The 14222-nt window shown below is 42.7% G+C and overlaps 1 protein-coding gene across 1 annotated transcript in view; it reads left to right on the top strand.

The window, feature by feature from the left end:
• STK32A (serine/threonine kinase 32A) overlaps window positions 1-14222 on the top strand; it is a 77024-nt gene that overhangs the window by 5963 nt on the left and 56839 nt on the right. The window contains exon 2 of the mRNA XM_033139985.1: window positions 2572-2738. Within this exon, the coding sequence (XP_032995876.1) occupies window positions 2687-2738 (52 nt within the window). The 5' untranslated portion in view covers window positions 2572-2686. The remainder of the gene's footprint in view (window positions 1-2571; window positions 2739-14222) is intronic.

Raw genomic sequence — 14222 nt, 5'->3', positions numbered from 1 at the left:
TGCTTCAACTTCCTGGGTATTTAATTACCCCTCTGATTTATTTTGAAATGATTGGAACTTTGCCAAGCTCTTACACCAACAGAAACAGCTTTGCTAACATGTGCATCAATTATTTTCTGAATCAGTCCCACCATTTGAAAGAGGTTGAGAGGATTTGGGGGCCCCTGAGCAAAAAGTTGAGTCTGTCCGTTGTCACGAAATAAGTCTGGTACAGAACTAAGGTATGATTAAATAACCAGTGCACTTTTGATGCAGGCCTTTGTGATAATGTCCTTTGCGGAAGAGCCATGGCTCAGTTGAAGAACATTTGCCTTGCAAGCAGAAAACCCAGGTTCAATCTCCAGCATCTCCAAGCAGGGCTGGAAGAGACACCTGTCTGAAATCTTGAAGAGCCACTGTCAGTGTAGAAAAACTGAGCTAGAGGGACCAGCGTTCTGTATGTGGCACCTTCCTGTGCCCTCGTCCTTCCTTGCCACCTAACCTCCAGTCCTGTGAGAGCCAGGCTAGGAGGCTGGTGATATGTCCTGCTTTACCGAGGTCAGCCCTGTATTTGAAGGGCCGTCTGGTCCAAGTCCAGTTCGAAGCCAGATAATCCTAAGAAAGGAAAGTGGGAACCTCAAAGTAGCCCATAGATAGTTAGTACCTGGAGAGCAAACTTAAGAGGCCTGCAGGCCCCTGGGCCCCTGGTCACTGTCTCCCCCACAATGGTGAGATGTACTGTTTTTCTAGTTAAATGATAGTAATTATTTATGTATCTCCGCATATAAATTAACAAATGGAAACATACACCCGGTGGTGTGTTTCCTGATTTGGGGGGATTTGTGAGTGGCTACGCTACAGCTCTGTTACGCTGCTGGGTGAAATAACCTGTTCTCTGAGGCACCGTGGGTTGTGGGGGATAGATAAAGGTAGGAATCTGAATCTGAATGGTACGTCAAGACTTAAAAATGTTGGCTGTAGCAGAGAACTGCCACATCTGGACCTCAATAAGGCAACTCACTGGATATAAGAAGAGTGCTGCCAGATCAAACAGACAAAAGAGCAATCTAGTGCAGGATCCTGTTCTTACAGTGACCAATCAGATGTCCATGGGAAACCTGAGATCACGACATGAGCACATTAGCATTCTCCCCGCTTGTGATGTGGTACACAGAGGCACACTGTGCTCAGTGGACTCAGAGCATAGCCATCTTGGCTACTAACCATTGAAAGCTTTGTCCTCCATGAATTTGTCTAGTCCTCCTAGAGCTGTCCAAGGTTGGTGAGCATCACTTCTTCTTGTGGAAAGGAATCCCATAGTTTAAAGAAGCAGTAGTTGGCATCATCATCCAACATTCAGCTTCACTGGCTGGCCCTGGGTTCTAGTATTATGACACAGGGGTAGAACATGTCTTTGACCACACCATTTGTATCTTAAACACCTCTAACAAGCCGCTCCTTAACTCTTCCTCACCTTTTCTCTAAACTAAAAAACCTCAAATGCTGTAAGAATTCCTCATAGGAGAGCTGCTCCAGCCCTTTGATGGTTTTGATTGCCCTTTGCTGGACCTTTTCTTGCCTCCAAGGTGGGTAAGCACTTCTTTTCAGCCTGCTAAACTCGATGGGGCCGGAGTAACATTTTCTGCATTGCTTGCATTTACGTGTGCGAGGTTGAGACCTTATTAATTATGTTTACACATAAATGCTTGAAGTTCGGTCCCTGCTTCCGGGTTGCGTATCAGACAGTCCTGCAGCCTGCAGACTGCAGAAGAGACAATGAATCAAGGCACCATAATGAAAAATATCTAGCCTGATTTATGCGTTCATTGTACTTAACCACCTCATAAAGTAGCTTCCAGGTGTTTAAAAAAAGAAGAGAGGAGAGATGTGAATACAGACTCTTTCTGGTAACTGGCTTTATATACATGGTGGAGGCTTTCTGGTTTTTTGTTGTTGAAGTTTTATTGAAATAGAATGAGGACTATAAAACCAAGATAAAAATGGTTTCATGGGAGCAGTGCAGGGATCATGATTATAAACTGAGTAAGTAATCATGAGAGCCAAATTTCTCACTATTCCACAGATAGAGAGGTTTGTGCTTACACGCTGGAAGAATAAGAAATCAAATATATACATGGTTCTGTGTTCCTCCTTGGGGAGTTTCAGGGCATACAATAGGAAAGTTTAATATGTTTCCTTTAAAATGAGAGCAGCAAAGGTGAAGTGGCACACCCTCTGTTTCTCATGTTTAGTCCGAAGCAGAATTAAGATTTTCATAAGCAAGTGGGATTTATACCAGTTTGGCTGTTCTGCATAGAAAGCAAGATGACAGCCACACTAGTAGAATCATGCAAAGAGGTAGAGGTGCTCTTGTTGAGGTAGTCAGAGAAAAGTCAATAGGTCTACTTCTAGGAGAGAGAAGAATCTGCCAGCATCAGTGCCCTTGTGTGTCCTTTTTAAGGGCCTCTCCCCTCTCCATTTATTTTTTATTAACACTCCTGTCAAAATGTGACAAATTTGTGTGGTTCATACAGTTTTTCAATTTTGATGTCAGCTGTGGTCCCCCCCTTTCTATTTTCCCCTCCCCACCAGGGTCCACCGGCAGGAAGATCTACAGATCTGCCAACCCTGAGTGAGTTAATAACTCGCCTTTAGCGCTTCGAATTTAAAGGATGATGTAAGTGAGGAGTTTCCAGCCAAATCCAACATGGGCGCAAACACCTCCAGCAAGTCACCACCGTTTGACGAGAACGAAGACGGTAAGAACACTGTGTGGTGTTTGAAATAGCTTTGTTCAATTAGACACTGGGAGAGAGAGGTGCCTGAGAAATCCTACATTGCAGCTCCTTTTAAAGCGCTGCCTCTCCGTCATGGGCCAGGCAGCACAGATATCTCTTCAATTTGTGTCATTGTTGTAAATCCCCCTTTGGGGAACTAAATGAATATCTGGTTTGGGTGGTAATTTAGTTTGCAGCCTGATGCTCTTTAGGACGCCTACCTTTGAAGCTTTGGGATTGGGAAAGAGTCTGTCAAAAGCAAGCAAGTAGACAGCACTACTAATGATTGTGCATTTTACAGTTTCCAGGCCCAAATTCAAAGTGCTGTTTGTAGACTCTGGAAAACCTAAACTAGGAATGGTGAACTGTGGCCCTATATATGTGATTCTCATCATTCGCCACGTTGGCTGGGGGCTGGTGGGAATTGTAGCCCAACCTCACTTGGAGGTTCCCGGTTCCCTACTCTTGCCCTTAATCCCTGCCCTTAAGGACCACTTGGTCCGATATGGCATTGTCAATTTGTTAAAATCTTCTTCTGAGGCCCTACTCTGGGCATTCCCTCTTTCAGACATGAGCTCGGTGGAACCAGTGGTCCAGATTATGGAACACACTGCTCAGGGATATCGATCAGTGTTATTGCATAGGTACCAACTGAAGGTTCTGTGACGTTAGTTCTGCACCTTATTGTTGCTTGTTTATCAGCCTGGTGTTTTGTGTATTGTGACTGTTTTAAATTATCTGCTGTGAGCTCTCTGAGTGGAAAACTGAACCTTAATTTTTCCTGCCTAGCACAACAGCTTTCTTTAGCACCTTAAAATTGTAAAATATCATTATTAAAGATGAGCAAACTTCCCAATGCTTCTGTCTGAAAAATTCAAAAGAACTAGGGCAGTATTTCAGAGTCATTCCAAGGACTCAAAACATTATGCCTATTTTCTTTTTTTTTAAAAAAAAAAACAACCAAACAGACACACACACACACACACACACACACACACACACACATTATGCCTGCTTTCAGGTGCTTTCTCCTCACCACCTCCACCTCCACCACGAATGGCTCCATTAGTACTTTGGGAGGTGGAAAAATATGTCGCAGGGTTGAAATAGGGGCTTTTGGTCTAATCACTGTTCTGCCCTCTCCCTTTAGCATTTTCCTCCAGCTCAGATCAAAGCCTAAGCTGGAGGAGAGTTTTGTGGGCTTGTTAAGGCTTGCCTCTGTTTTGAAGTCAGATTTAATGAACTCCTGGATCTTGTTCTCGAGACTGGCTCAGGCAAACTTCGCCAGCATCCCTATCAATGTTGGGCACAGATTATGAATTGCTGCTTATTTTGGAAAAACGGGAGAGCTCCTTGGTTTTCATTTCTGGGTGTTCCTTCTAAATGATGCATACAGATTTCCTTTTAGAGTATAGAATTGTCAAATCATAGATTTGTAGAGTTGGAAGGAACCCCGAGGATTATCTAGTCCAACCCGGTGCAATGCAGGAGTAGAGTGAAGAGACAATGGAGAGTGTGATTTGTGCAGCAGGTGCCACAGGTAGATTAATCAGAAGCTGGTAAGTCTGATGAAAAGCCATCCAGAGCAAGGGCCTTCTCAGTAGTGGTGCCCATCCTGTAGAATGCCCTCCTGTCAGATGTCAAAGGGATAAACATTATACAGACATTTGAAGGCAGCCATGTATTGAGAAGCTTTTAATGTGTGATGTTCTGTTGTGTTTTTGTATATTCTGTTGGAAGCCACCCAGAGTAGCTGGGACAACCCAGACAGATGGGCGGGGTACAAAAAACAAGTAGTAGTTTCTTATTCCAGGGCTTTTTTACTTTTGCATGGCTCCTATATATTTTGGAATTATAAATATATATTTATAATCATAAGTTATACAGTGGGGTTGCAGAACGTTGTTGTTTTTCTTGTGCCAAATGTCTGGGACCTGCCCCTTGGAAAAAAGAGGCCTTTAAACTGTCTTTGTTGAGCAATGCTTTTTTTCAGTACAAGTTCTGGCGCTACAAGACCCCTCCTTCTGCCAACAGCTTTGGAGCTGGTCACTCTTCACAACAAAGTCACAGCTGACACAGCAGGTTTTCCCTCTGCCTGATTTAAAGGGTAGCGATGCTTAGGGGAGAGCTTGCACAACCCAGGCAAGCTGTGCTCACCTAAGATGCCCGAGTGCAGCTCGCACAGGCACATTTGTAGCAACTCATGAAATGAGATGCGACTGAAAGGTCAGGGCAATGAACTGGATCCACTTTGGCACAGTGTTCTGCAAAGTAGCACTTATCATGCTGTCCTATACTTCAGTTTGGGGTTTTGCATCCTGCAGGGCCCCCAAGTAGCTGAGGCTCTGTTCCAAAACTTGCTCCCTCACTTTACTGGATAATTGGGCTGCCTTTAGGCCAAAGACTCCTTTGTGCCTCTGGTCAGTCCATGTCCTCATGGAATCCCAGGACTTAATCTGAGTTGAAGTTCACCACAGATTAGAGCCAGTTCTTATCTTGAGGGTTTAGCCCTGGAACATGTGAGGTAATAACTGAGTGCCTTTAACCATGCTCAGATTGGTTTTGCTACATGGCCAACACGCATACTTCTGGTATTGAGGAAAAGTTATTCTAAGGAAGCCCTGGCATCTTTGGCCTGAGAAATTAACCACAGATGGAATTGTTTCATAATGTCATTTTGTGATCACCAGATGCAAGGTTGGAGTTGCCTGTGATGGCCAAGGCATTTGAGGATGAAACACACACACACACACACACACACACACACACACACAAGCAGGGAACCGGGGGCTGCTTCACAATATGGGAAATGGTATTGGTATAACTTTGGCATAGGAAACTGTGTGCTTCTGTGTGTGCATTGTCATATGTGATTAATGCCAAACATGTGTTTTGCTGGACACCTTCATGCCAGAAAGCCCTGGTTGGTGATCAGCACCTACACTGTGTGCATAGGGCAAAATACACACATCAACATTTATGAAGGCACATGCTAATTTGGAAGTAATATCTGTGTTTGAAATTTGTCACAGGTAAAGATACTAATTTTATGGTGTCTTGCCTGGCTCAAGAGTGTGTGTACTGTGTATATACGTATAATGTATGGAGTGAAGCAGAAGAGCAAGGAAAGTGTAGATCAAAGGACCCATCTTCTCTAGCCAGGAAAAAAAGAAACCAAAGTCCTTCTTATGGTGCCCGCAGTGCACTTAAATGCTGTTCCTTCTGAAAGTACAGCAATTTGTCCCAGTAGTGTATTCTTCTCTAATCTCCCAAATCATTTTGTTCTGATTCTGTAATAATCATTGCAGCCAATTTCCTCTCCATGAACCTAAGACCAAATTTCATTCATTTTTTTAAAAAAATAATTCTGATCCTCGGTGCACCCGCAAGCATGGATGTTTCAAGCATCCAGCTGCTGGCACAAATTATTTGATGATTAGGTTGATTGTGTACTTAGGAAATTTATGGTGATGCCCTCTGAATGTCATAATTTCCATTACTGCATGCCGTACTGCTGGACCCTGTGTTAAATGCTGAGTAAGTGCGTGGACAACAAAACCCTCCATATTTGGCTAGAGTGACTGTGGGCTTTGTTTCAAAATTAATAGTGCTATTGTTTGGGTTTTTTGGTTTTGTGTATGCATGCATTAAAGTAATTGAAAACTATGATGGAGCAATGCCACCCTGAAATTATCCTGGGAACTGCAAATTATATTCTTGTGCATGCAAGCATTTTGTATTGGCATCTGTTGTAAAGCAGTCTCTGGTGCAGTCTCAGCAGTATTGATAGATGTTTTTGTTTTTGTTTTGCACTTTTCTGAGAGTGGGAAACCTGAGGAGGAAATTTTGTAGTCTTACAGTACACCCTCTCTGTCTTAAGTCAGACATGGTACCCATAGACTTATAGGGTGTCTGTGTGCATAAACACTAGTAACTGATGAGGCATGCTGAAAAAGTATGGGAAGAATCCACATTAAAAACAGTTGAAAGTGGTTTGATGTGGGTGTCGGCACCACTTCTCATGGCATACAAATATTTATTTTATACTGGTCAATATGTTGTGCAGGAATTTAGGGGATCTTAGCTGATTGGTAGCGCGTCTGCCTTGCATGCAGCAGGTCCCATTTTCAATTCCCAGCATCTCACATAGGAAGATGTCCCCCTGCCTGAAACCCTAGAGAGCCACTGTCACCCAGAGTAGACAATATTGAGTTAGATGGACCAATAGTCTTGACTCCTTATAAGGGAGCTACCTATGTTCTGGCAAAGCAAAGATTCAAGAAAAACCCTGCACAGCCTTTTTAAAAGAGGCAGAAGTGGGATGAGCAGGCACACCATGAGCAGGTATTCCCCCATTCACACTGCTTTAAGCTCTGCGAAAAATAGACTCCAGAGTGTTAGGATTGGTGGACTGGAGGCAAGCAAATGCTTCAACAAGCAGTCAGGCAAGGATAGGCAGTCTTCAGTGTCACTCAGACTCAGGAAACCAGGCCAGAGTAGATAGCATTACAGAGCCTTATTGGGACACTGTAGATCTTTGTTTCACTTGAATCCCACTGGGTTGAAAGCTGCTGTACCACCCTATAGATTAGCTTAGTTTTGTTTGTAGTATTTATATACCACTTCATATACCCAGAGTTGGCACTCAGAAATAGTAAAATGCAAAATACATTTTTTAAAAATGAGTGAAACAATACAAATATAAAATATCATAGAATCATAGAGTTGGAATCGACCCTGAGGATCATCTAGTCCAGGGGTCCCCAAACTAAGGCCCGGGGGCCGGATGCGGCCCAATCACCTTCTAAATCCGGCCCGCGGATGGTCCTGGAATCAGCGTGTTTTTACATGAATAGAATGTGTCCTTTTATTTCAAATGCATCTCTGGGTTATTTGTGGGTCCTGCCTGGTGTTTTTACATGAGTAGAATGTGTGCTTTTATTTAAAATGCATCTCTGGGTTATTTGTGGGGCATAGGAATTTGTTCATTCCCCCCCCCCAAAAAAAAATATAGTCTGGCCCCCCACAAGGTCTGAGGGACAGTGGACCGGCCCCCTGCTGAAAACGTTTGCTGACCCCTGATCTAGTCCAACCCCCAGCAAAGCAGGAATATGGACCCATAAGGGGATCAAACCCATGACCTTGGTGTTACCAGCACCTCACTCTAAACAACTGCATGTTCATCCAAAGAAAAAGTTGTATCATACAGCACACCCTGTCTAGACAATATGAACCCTAGTAGACACCCAAAGGCCAGCCATCAATGCTCTCCAAATGCCTGTGTGTGATGGTGCTGCAATGCAGAGACCAGACCAGGAGTTCCTTCCACCTCCAAATTGCCACTGTGGTGCAGTGTTAAGGTGTTTGGGCTTGGCTTCTGCAGCCCCCAGTTAAGGGTCCTTGCACAGTATGCTAGTCCTTTGATGGTGAGAAACTTTTGTTGATAAATCTGCCAGCTGCAGGGCTTCTCAAGTCTTTTCTTCAAGCATGTAACTTGGATACAGACTATCTTCTTCTGCTTAAAACAAAAGCCTTAAGAAGCTGGAAACTTCTCAGCAATACTGGGTAGTGCTCCCATCCATTACATTGTAGGGAAGTGTGAAACAATGAGGGAAATCCATAATGTTAGGCGAGGCAGCAATCTTGTGAGGGTAAGATGATCTTCCTTTAAAATATTTCACATTTAAGCAACCACATTATGCCTTTTGTGATCTGTGACCCATGCAGCAACAGTATTAAAGATTAATCTGCTGCCTGGACACAATCAATCTTACAGGAGAGGTCTTTTCCCATTAAAGGGGCCAGCTTTTGAAGCCTCACGGCTGTCTTTACGGTTCTTCAAGGAATCATAAAACAGACCCCAGTTAGCACTTCTACTGATAAACAGCATCTTTATGATGCCTGAAAGCGGTTGCTTCCTGATCAATAAAAGGGGCTGCTTCATCATGGGTGTTTATTCCCGGAAATGTGTGCAGAAACTACCGTAAATACTGAATAGAGCCACAAACTCCAGTCTGAAAATGGATTAATTGAGCCTCCCCTCTTCCCCTGACTCATCACCATCCCAAAACTTGTGTTTGGATCATTCTGCAACAAGCTTCACCGTATCCTATTTACCCTTCCCTGTTTATTCCCATCTTTTCCCCTTCAAGCTTCCTCCTTTTCAGCCTGCATTTAGTTCTGGTTTGGACCAAAACCTTGTGTCTCCTCTACCTGCAGCTTGCAGCTTTCATCAGAGCATGAGCCTTCTCTTTGTTCTCATTTCATTCTGAAGTACAGATAGCTCACAACTTATGCATATTTAACTTGTGCTCATTCAGATTTATGCACTTGGCATATTAATAATAATAATAATAATAATAATAATAATAATAATAGGGGTGGGCATCCAGGAAAAAAGACTTTGGCAATCCTACGTGCCATTGAACCCAATGTGTTTTGACTATATGCGAACCTGCTTGGGTTTTGAGATCTTCAGGGGAGCTGCTTCTCCAGGTCCCCCTACCCTCACAAGCATGATTGCTGGAGATGCAGGAAAGGGACTTCTCAGTGGCTGCTCCCAGACTTTGGAACTCCCTAGAAAAGTTAGACTGGCTCATTCCTGGTTGTCCCTCTACTAGCAGATGAATTGACTTGAGGGATTGATTCCTTTTAATTAAAGGGTTGGTGCCATGCTGTTTTTATTGTAATTACGGATATCTTTTAAACAGATTTTATATATGTATATAGTTTTGATTCTATTAATGCTTAATTATATTTAAATAATTGCTTTTTATATGTTTTTTGCGGTTCTTGTTCTTATCTGTAAGCTGCCTTGAGTCTCATCAGACTCAAAAGGAAAAAGGCAGAGTAGTAACAACAACAACAATAATAATTTCAACCAAGAGATACTGACTCATAGCCACCCTTTTGGTCATAATCCCAAAGTATTAGAGAATGCCACCCTTGGATGCATTACAGTAAAATGCAGCCATCAGGGCTTGGTATACGGCACAAGCCCTCTTGCTTCTGTCCCAAGGTGATTCTGCCACTTGTCCTTGCAGTAGCTGTCCATCTGTCGTTTAGGCAGTGAAGTTTAGGAATTAATTCACTTAGGGTAAGTAATGTTGCTAGTGCTCTGTGATTCTGTGTACTTTGGGCTTGTGGGTGAAAGGTGTACTGACAAACACCCTTTAATCTAATATAACAACTGTTTTATACTCATTTCCAGTTAGGAAAACAAGGAGCACAGAAGTGGCGTGTTGATTGGCACATTTGCTGACAGCATTTTTTGCTGCAACACTGATTTTCCAAGTCCTGTTTTTCCTTTGGCTGTTAGCTTAGCCTTAAAGCAACAAGGAACACATCAGGTTCGGGTAGCAAAACAATAACAATGTCCTAGTAAAAGATGCTTCTGTTGAATTCGCCAGCACCTTTTCTTCTTTCCGCATATTGGCATGGCAAGTCATTATCAGTAAACATTTATCACTTATGTCACTGCTGGTGTTCAGGTTACAGTGTCAAGGGATTCATTATTCATGTCGTTTGGACCAGTGCATTGAAGGTATGCCTCTTTAGGGGGTGGGAGCTAACAAAAGAATACATTTCGGGCAGAGCCTCCAATTTAATTAACTCACTTTCTCCCCTCTGAACTCTCCTTTCCTCTCCTGGCCCAACTCTAGAAAAACAACGACGATCAAATGAATTTTAGCAAGCGACTTTTCAAGACGGACTCTGTCACTATATTAGGAGATGGTCACTGAGTCATGGGCATAGCTAGGATTTATTTAAGGGAGGGAGACTTTATAGGGAGAGGGGAGGCAGAACTGAGTTATCTGTGACACAATCAGCTTGTTAAGTATTTTAGCAGAGTGTTGGGCTAGGAATGGGAAGATCTGGGCTCAAATCCCTGTTCATCCATGAAGCTTGGCCCTGCCTCTATCTTACAGTCTAACTCCCTTTATATTGTTATTAGAGTAGAAGAAGGGTAGTATGCAATTGGTTTTAAAAAGTAAACAAAAGAATGGTGCATTGGAATAGCACCATTTCCTTCAACTTGCTTGGGGCAGGCTAAGCGGGGTTGCTCTGTTTCATTGTCACAAAACAGGGGGAAATTACTGGCCCAAGGCCACTCAAGAGGACAGATTTGTAGTGCTTAAATAATCTGACCTCTGCTCAATATTTTAAACCAGAGCCCTGCTGTTTTAACCAGTGGCTATTCTTACAATGGCCAGCCAGATGCCTGTGCGAAACCCAAAAGCAAAACCTGAGCAAAAGAGCACTCTCCCCTCTTGTGATTCCCAGCAGCTGGCATTCAGAGGCATACTGCCTTCAACAGTGGTGGCAGAACATAGCCGTTGATACTGGTACCCACTGATAGCCTTATCCTTCATGAATTTGTCTAATCCTCATTTAAGGTCATCCAAGTTGGTGGCTATCACTAACCTGTGGGGAAGTGAAATTCATAGTTGTGTGAAGAAGTACTGTCTTTTGCTTGTCCTGATTCATCCAACATTTGGTGAACTTCCATGAAGGTTTCCTAGATTGTTATTCAAAAGTGTTCAAGAGGAGTGCTCAACATTATCTAAAGGTATATAATGTGTCAATAAGATATTGTAAGCAAGTTGTTGGCAATAGGTTTGTGTGTGTGTGTGTGTGTGTGTGTGTTTAAACTTACTGCATTTTTCCTGGAAAGGATAAATACTGATTAAATGGGGTGGGGGAATATGGGCTGGCATTTTGATGCTATAAATGTTGTGTGGACACTGCAAAAAACTGCATGCATGAGGAGCAGCCACCCTATGATAAACATATTTCTGGAAGTGTCCAGTGAGAAAAGAAAGTTGAAGAAAAAATGAACAATTGCATCTCAGCTCTAGACCTACTGCTGTCCAAACTGTTAAAATCACCACCACCACCACCATTTTCATCCTAAATGCTGATCTGTAGATTTTCCCATACAGATCCAAGCAACTTAAAACTGGCAAAATATTTGTAGGATGGGGTCATATTGCAAGAAAAAAACAACAACCTGACACCCTCTTAGATTTTGTAAGAAAAGACACAATCACTTGATCAAGAGCCGCTGCAAAGTACATTAATGTTCAAGTCCCATTGGAAATGAGGATGCTACGTGGTAAATGTACAGAGAACTAATTTATACAGGGCTGAAAATGGCAAAGGGGACTTGCCCCATAGTTGTGAGTATAGCTGTGATACACACACACATGGTTTCTGGCTAGCATTATTAAGGAAATGCAATTTATAGGGAAACATCTGATTCTAATTACTTGCCAAAAGTAATTTATCTCACTATTGACAGGTTAAGCTCTTCAATATATGTTTTTTGCCATTAATTGAACTCTTCAAATACATTTTCACAATAATTATAGCAGAGGCAATTACCTGATTTCCAGAGGCTATTAAAGGCCAGTTTTGTGCAATATTGGACATCTCCAGGAAGCTGGTATGTTCCCCGTCTTGTCAGGCACCTGCCTGACATTTGCTTCTAAAGCCAAGGTTATGTTTGTCTCTGGAAGGTCTATTCCATGGTTGTCAGCTCTAGGAGCAAGCAAGTGCTGTTGTAGAGTGTAAGTGGGCACATAGTGCATACGTAAGTGGGTACACAGTGGCGTAGGGTGTCCAGGCAGAGATACTGCAGCAGCAAGGAAAGGACTAGGTGATGGAACTAACAGTTGATGCAGTAGTACGGATGGAGGTGCCACCAAGCCTCAGAGTGTCTAGAAGTTGTCTTAATGCAATTAGTTGTTGTGGAGTGTCCTGAAGCAAGGATACTCTGGCTCCAAGTGCCACTATGTTTTACCATGCAGATGGTATAAGGGTGATACAGTGGTACCTTGGTTTAAGAACAGCTTAGTTTATGAACGACTTGGATTAAGAACGCTGCAAACCCGGAAGTAGGTGTTTTGGTTTGTGAACTTTGCCTTGGAAGCAGAACATGTTTCGCTTCCTGTTGAGTGTGTTCCATTTGTAAATTGAGTTTACTGCTATGGGGGGGCACACCTTGGTTTAAGCACACCTTGGTTTAAGAACGCTTTGGTTTAAGAACAGACTTGTGGAACGGATAAATTTCATAAACAAAGGTACCACTGTATTGCGGCAGGGTTCAAGAGAAAGGCCATTAGGGTTCACTCAAGCATGCCACATGCTGTTTTTAATTAGTTATTTAGACACAATAAAAACATATTCATCCCATTTTTTGGCCCCACTAAGGGCTCCATGTATATAACTATATCAGTAATCCTTACAACAGCCATGTAAGGCAGGCCAGGGTTATTATCCCTGCATTGCAGATGTGGACTAATGCCTTGCTGACAGTCATCAAGAGAATTTTGGGGGTGCTGAAATTTGAACTGCAGGCTTCCCAGCTCATTCTTTTTGCAACTTCCCAGTGCCAGCTCTGCAAATAAGCAGAGAAAATTGCTGAGGTGTGCTCTGTCTCCCTGACTGTTCCCAGAATGTGTCTTCATTGGACCAGCTTTATATTACGCCAGTCACTTCCTAATCACTATGACCTATCCATCTATATCCCTGCCTTTTGTGATTATAGTCATTGCTGGATATCAATATGCCTTTGTTTCTTTTCTCAATCTGCTTCCTTGAGCAACTTTAAAATACACTGTGATCCTATGAGGTCTTTCCCTTTTAATCTGCTTATCCCAATATCAATCTAGCCACAGAAACCTATTGTTTGCAGTTTAAGGAGTCAGTGATCCCATTTGTGGTCATTCTTGACTTCCAGTGGTGAGATCAAGATAAAGACCTGGAAAAATTGGGGTTCATTTTCTCTGGGACTAGGCCAGCATTTGGGATTATTCTTTGCTATTAGATTTTCCAGTTCCAGTTACAGGTAGGTAGCCGTGTTGGTCTGCCATAGTCAAAACAAAATAAAATAAAAAATTCCTTCCAGTAGCACCTTAGAGACCAACTAAGTTTGTTCTTGGTATGAGCTTTCGTGTTACTTAGTTGGTCTCTAAGGTGCTACTGGAAGAGATTTTCCAGTGTTTAGAAGCAGCTTTGTTGGTGTGTGTGTGTGGGTGTGTGTATCTGTGACCAGACTTCCAAAATAACTTGGCTCCATCTTAAGCTAGTGATTCATAAAGGCTTAGTACCCAGCAGTTAATGTGTAGTAGCTACATTGTTAATAGTTCAATCCTATGCATTTTTACTTGGAAGTAAGAGCAAGTGTGAGACTTACTCCACAAGGAAATGTTTATAGGGTTACTACCTAAGGCCATTTTCACTCAAGAGGCTTGTGCATGTTGCTCTGTTTGCTTGAAAACAAAAATGTGAAACTGAAATTGTCCTGGATGCTCAATCTCATCACAAATGCCTTTGTTCTGAACATGCAATGAGCCTACTGCTCTGAAATGTATTACTAATATTTGGACGCTACATCTGGACTAGAATCTGCCTGGATGGTTTCCACCTGTATACTGGCTACAGGACTGGTGTAGATTCCGATAG

The sequence above is a fragment of the Lacerta agilis genome, chromosome 2 (assembly GCF_009819535.1).
Source record: "Lacerta agilis isolate rLacAgi1 chromosome 2, rLacAgi1.pri, whole genome shotgun sequence".
Lineage (NCBI taxonomy): Eukaryota > Metazoa > Chordata > Lepidosauria > Squamata > Lacertidae > Lacerta > Lacerta agilis.
This window is presented reverse-complemented; position numbering and strand designations above follow the sequence as displayed.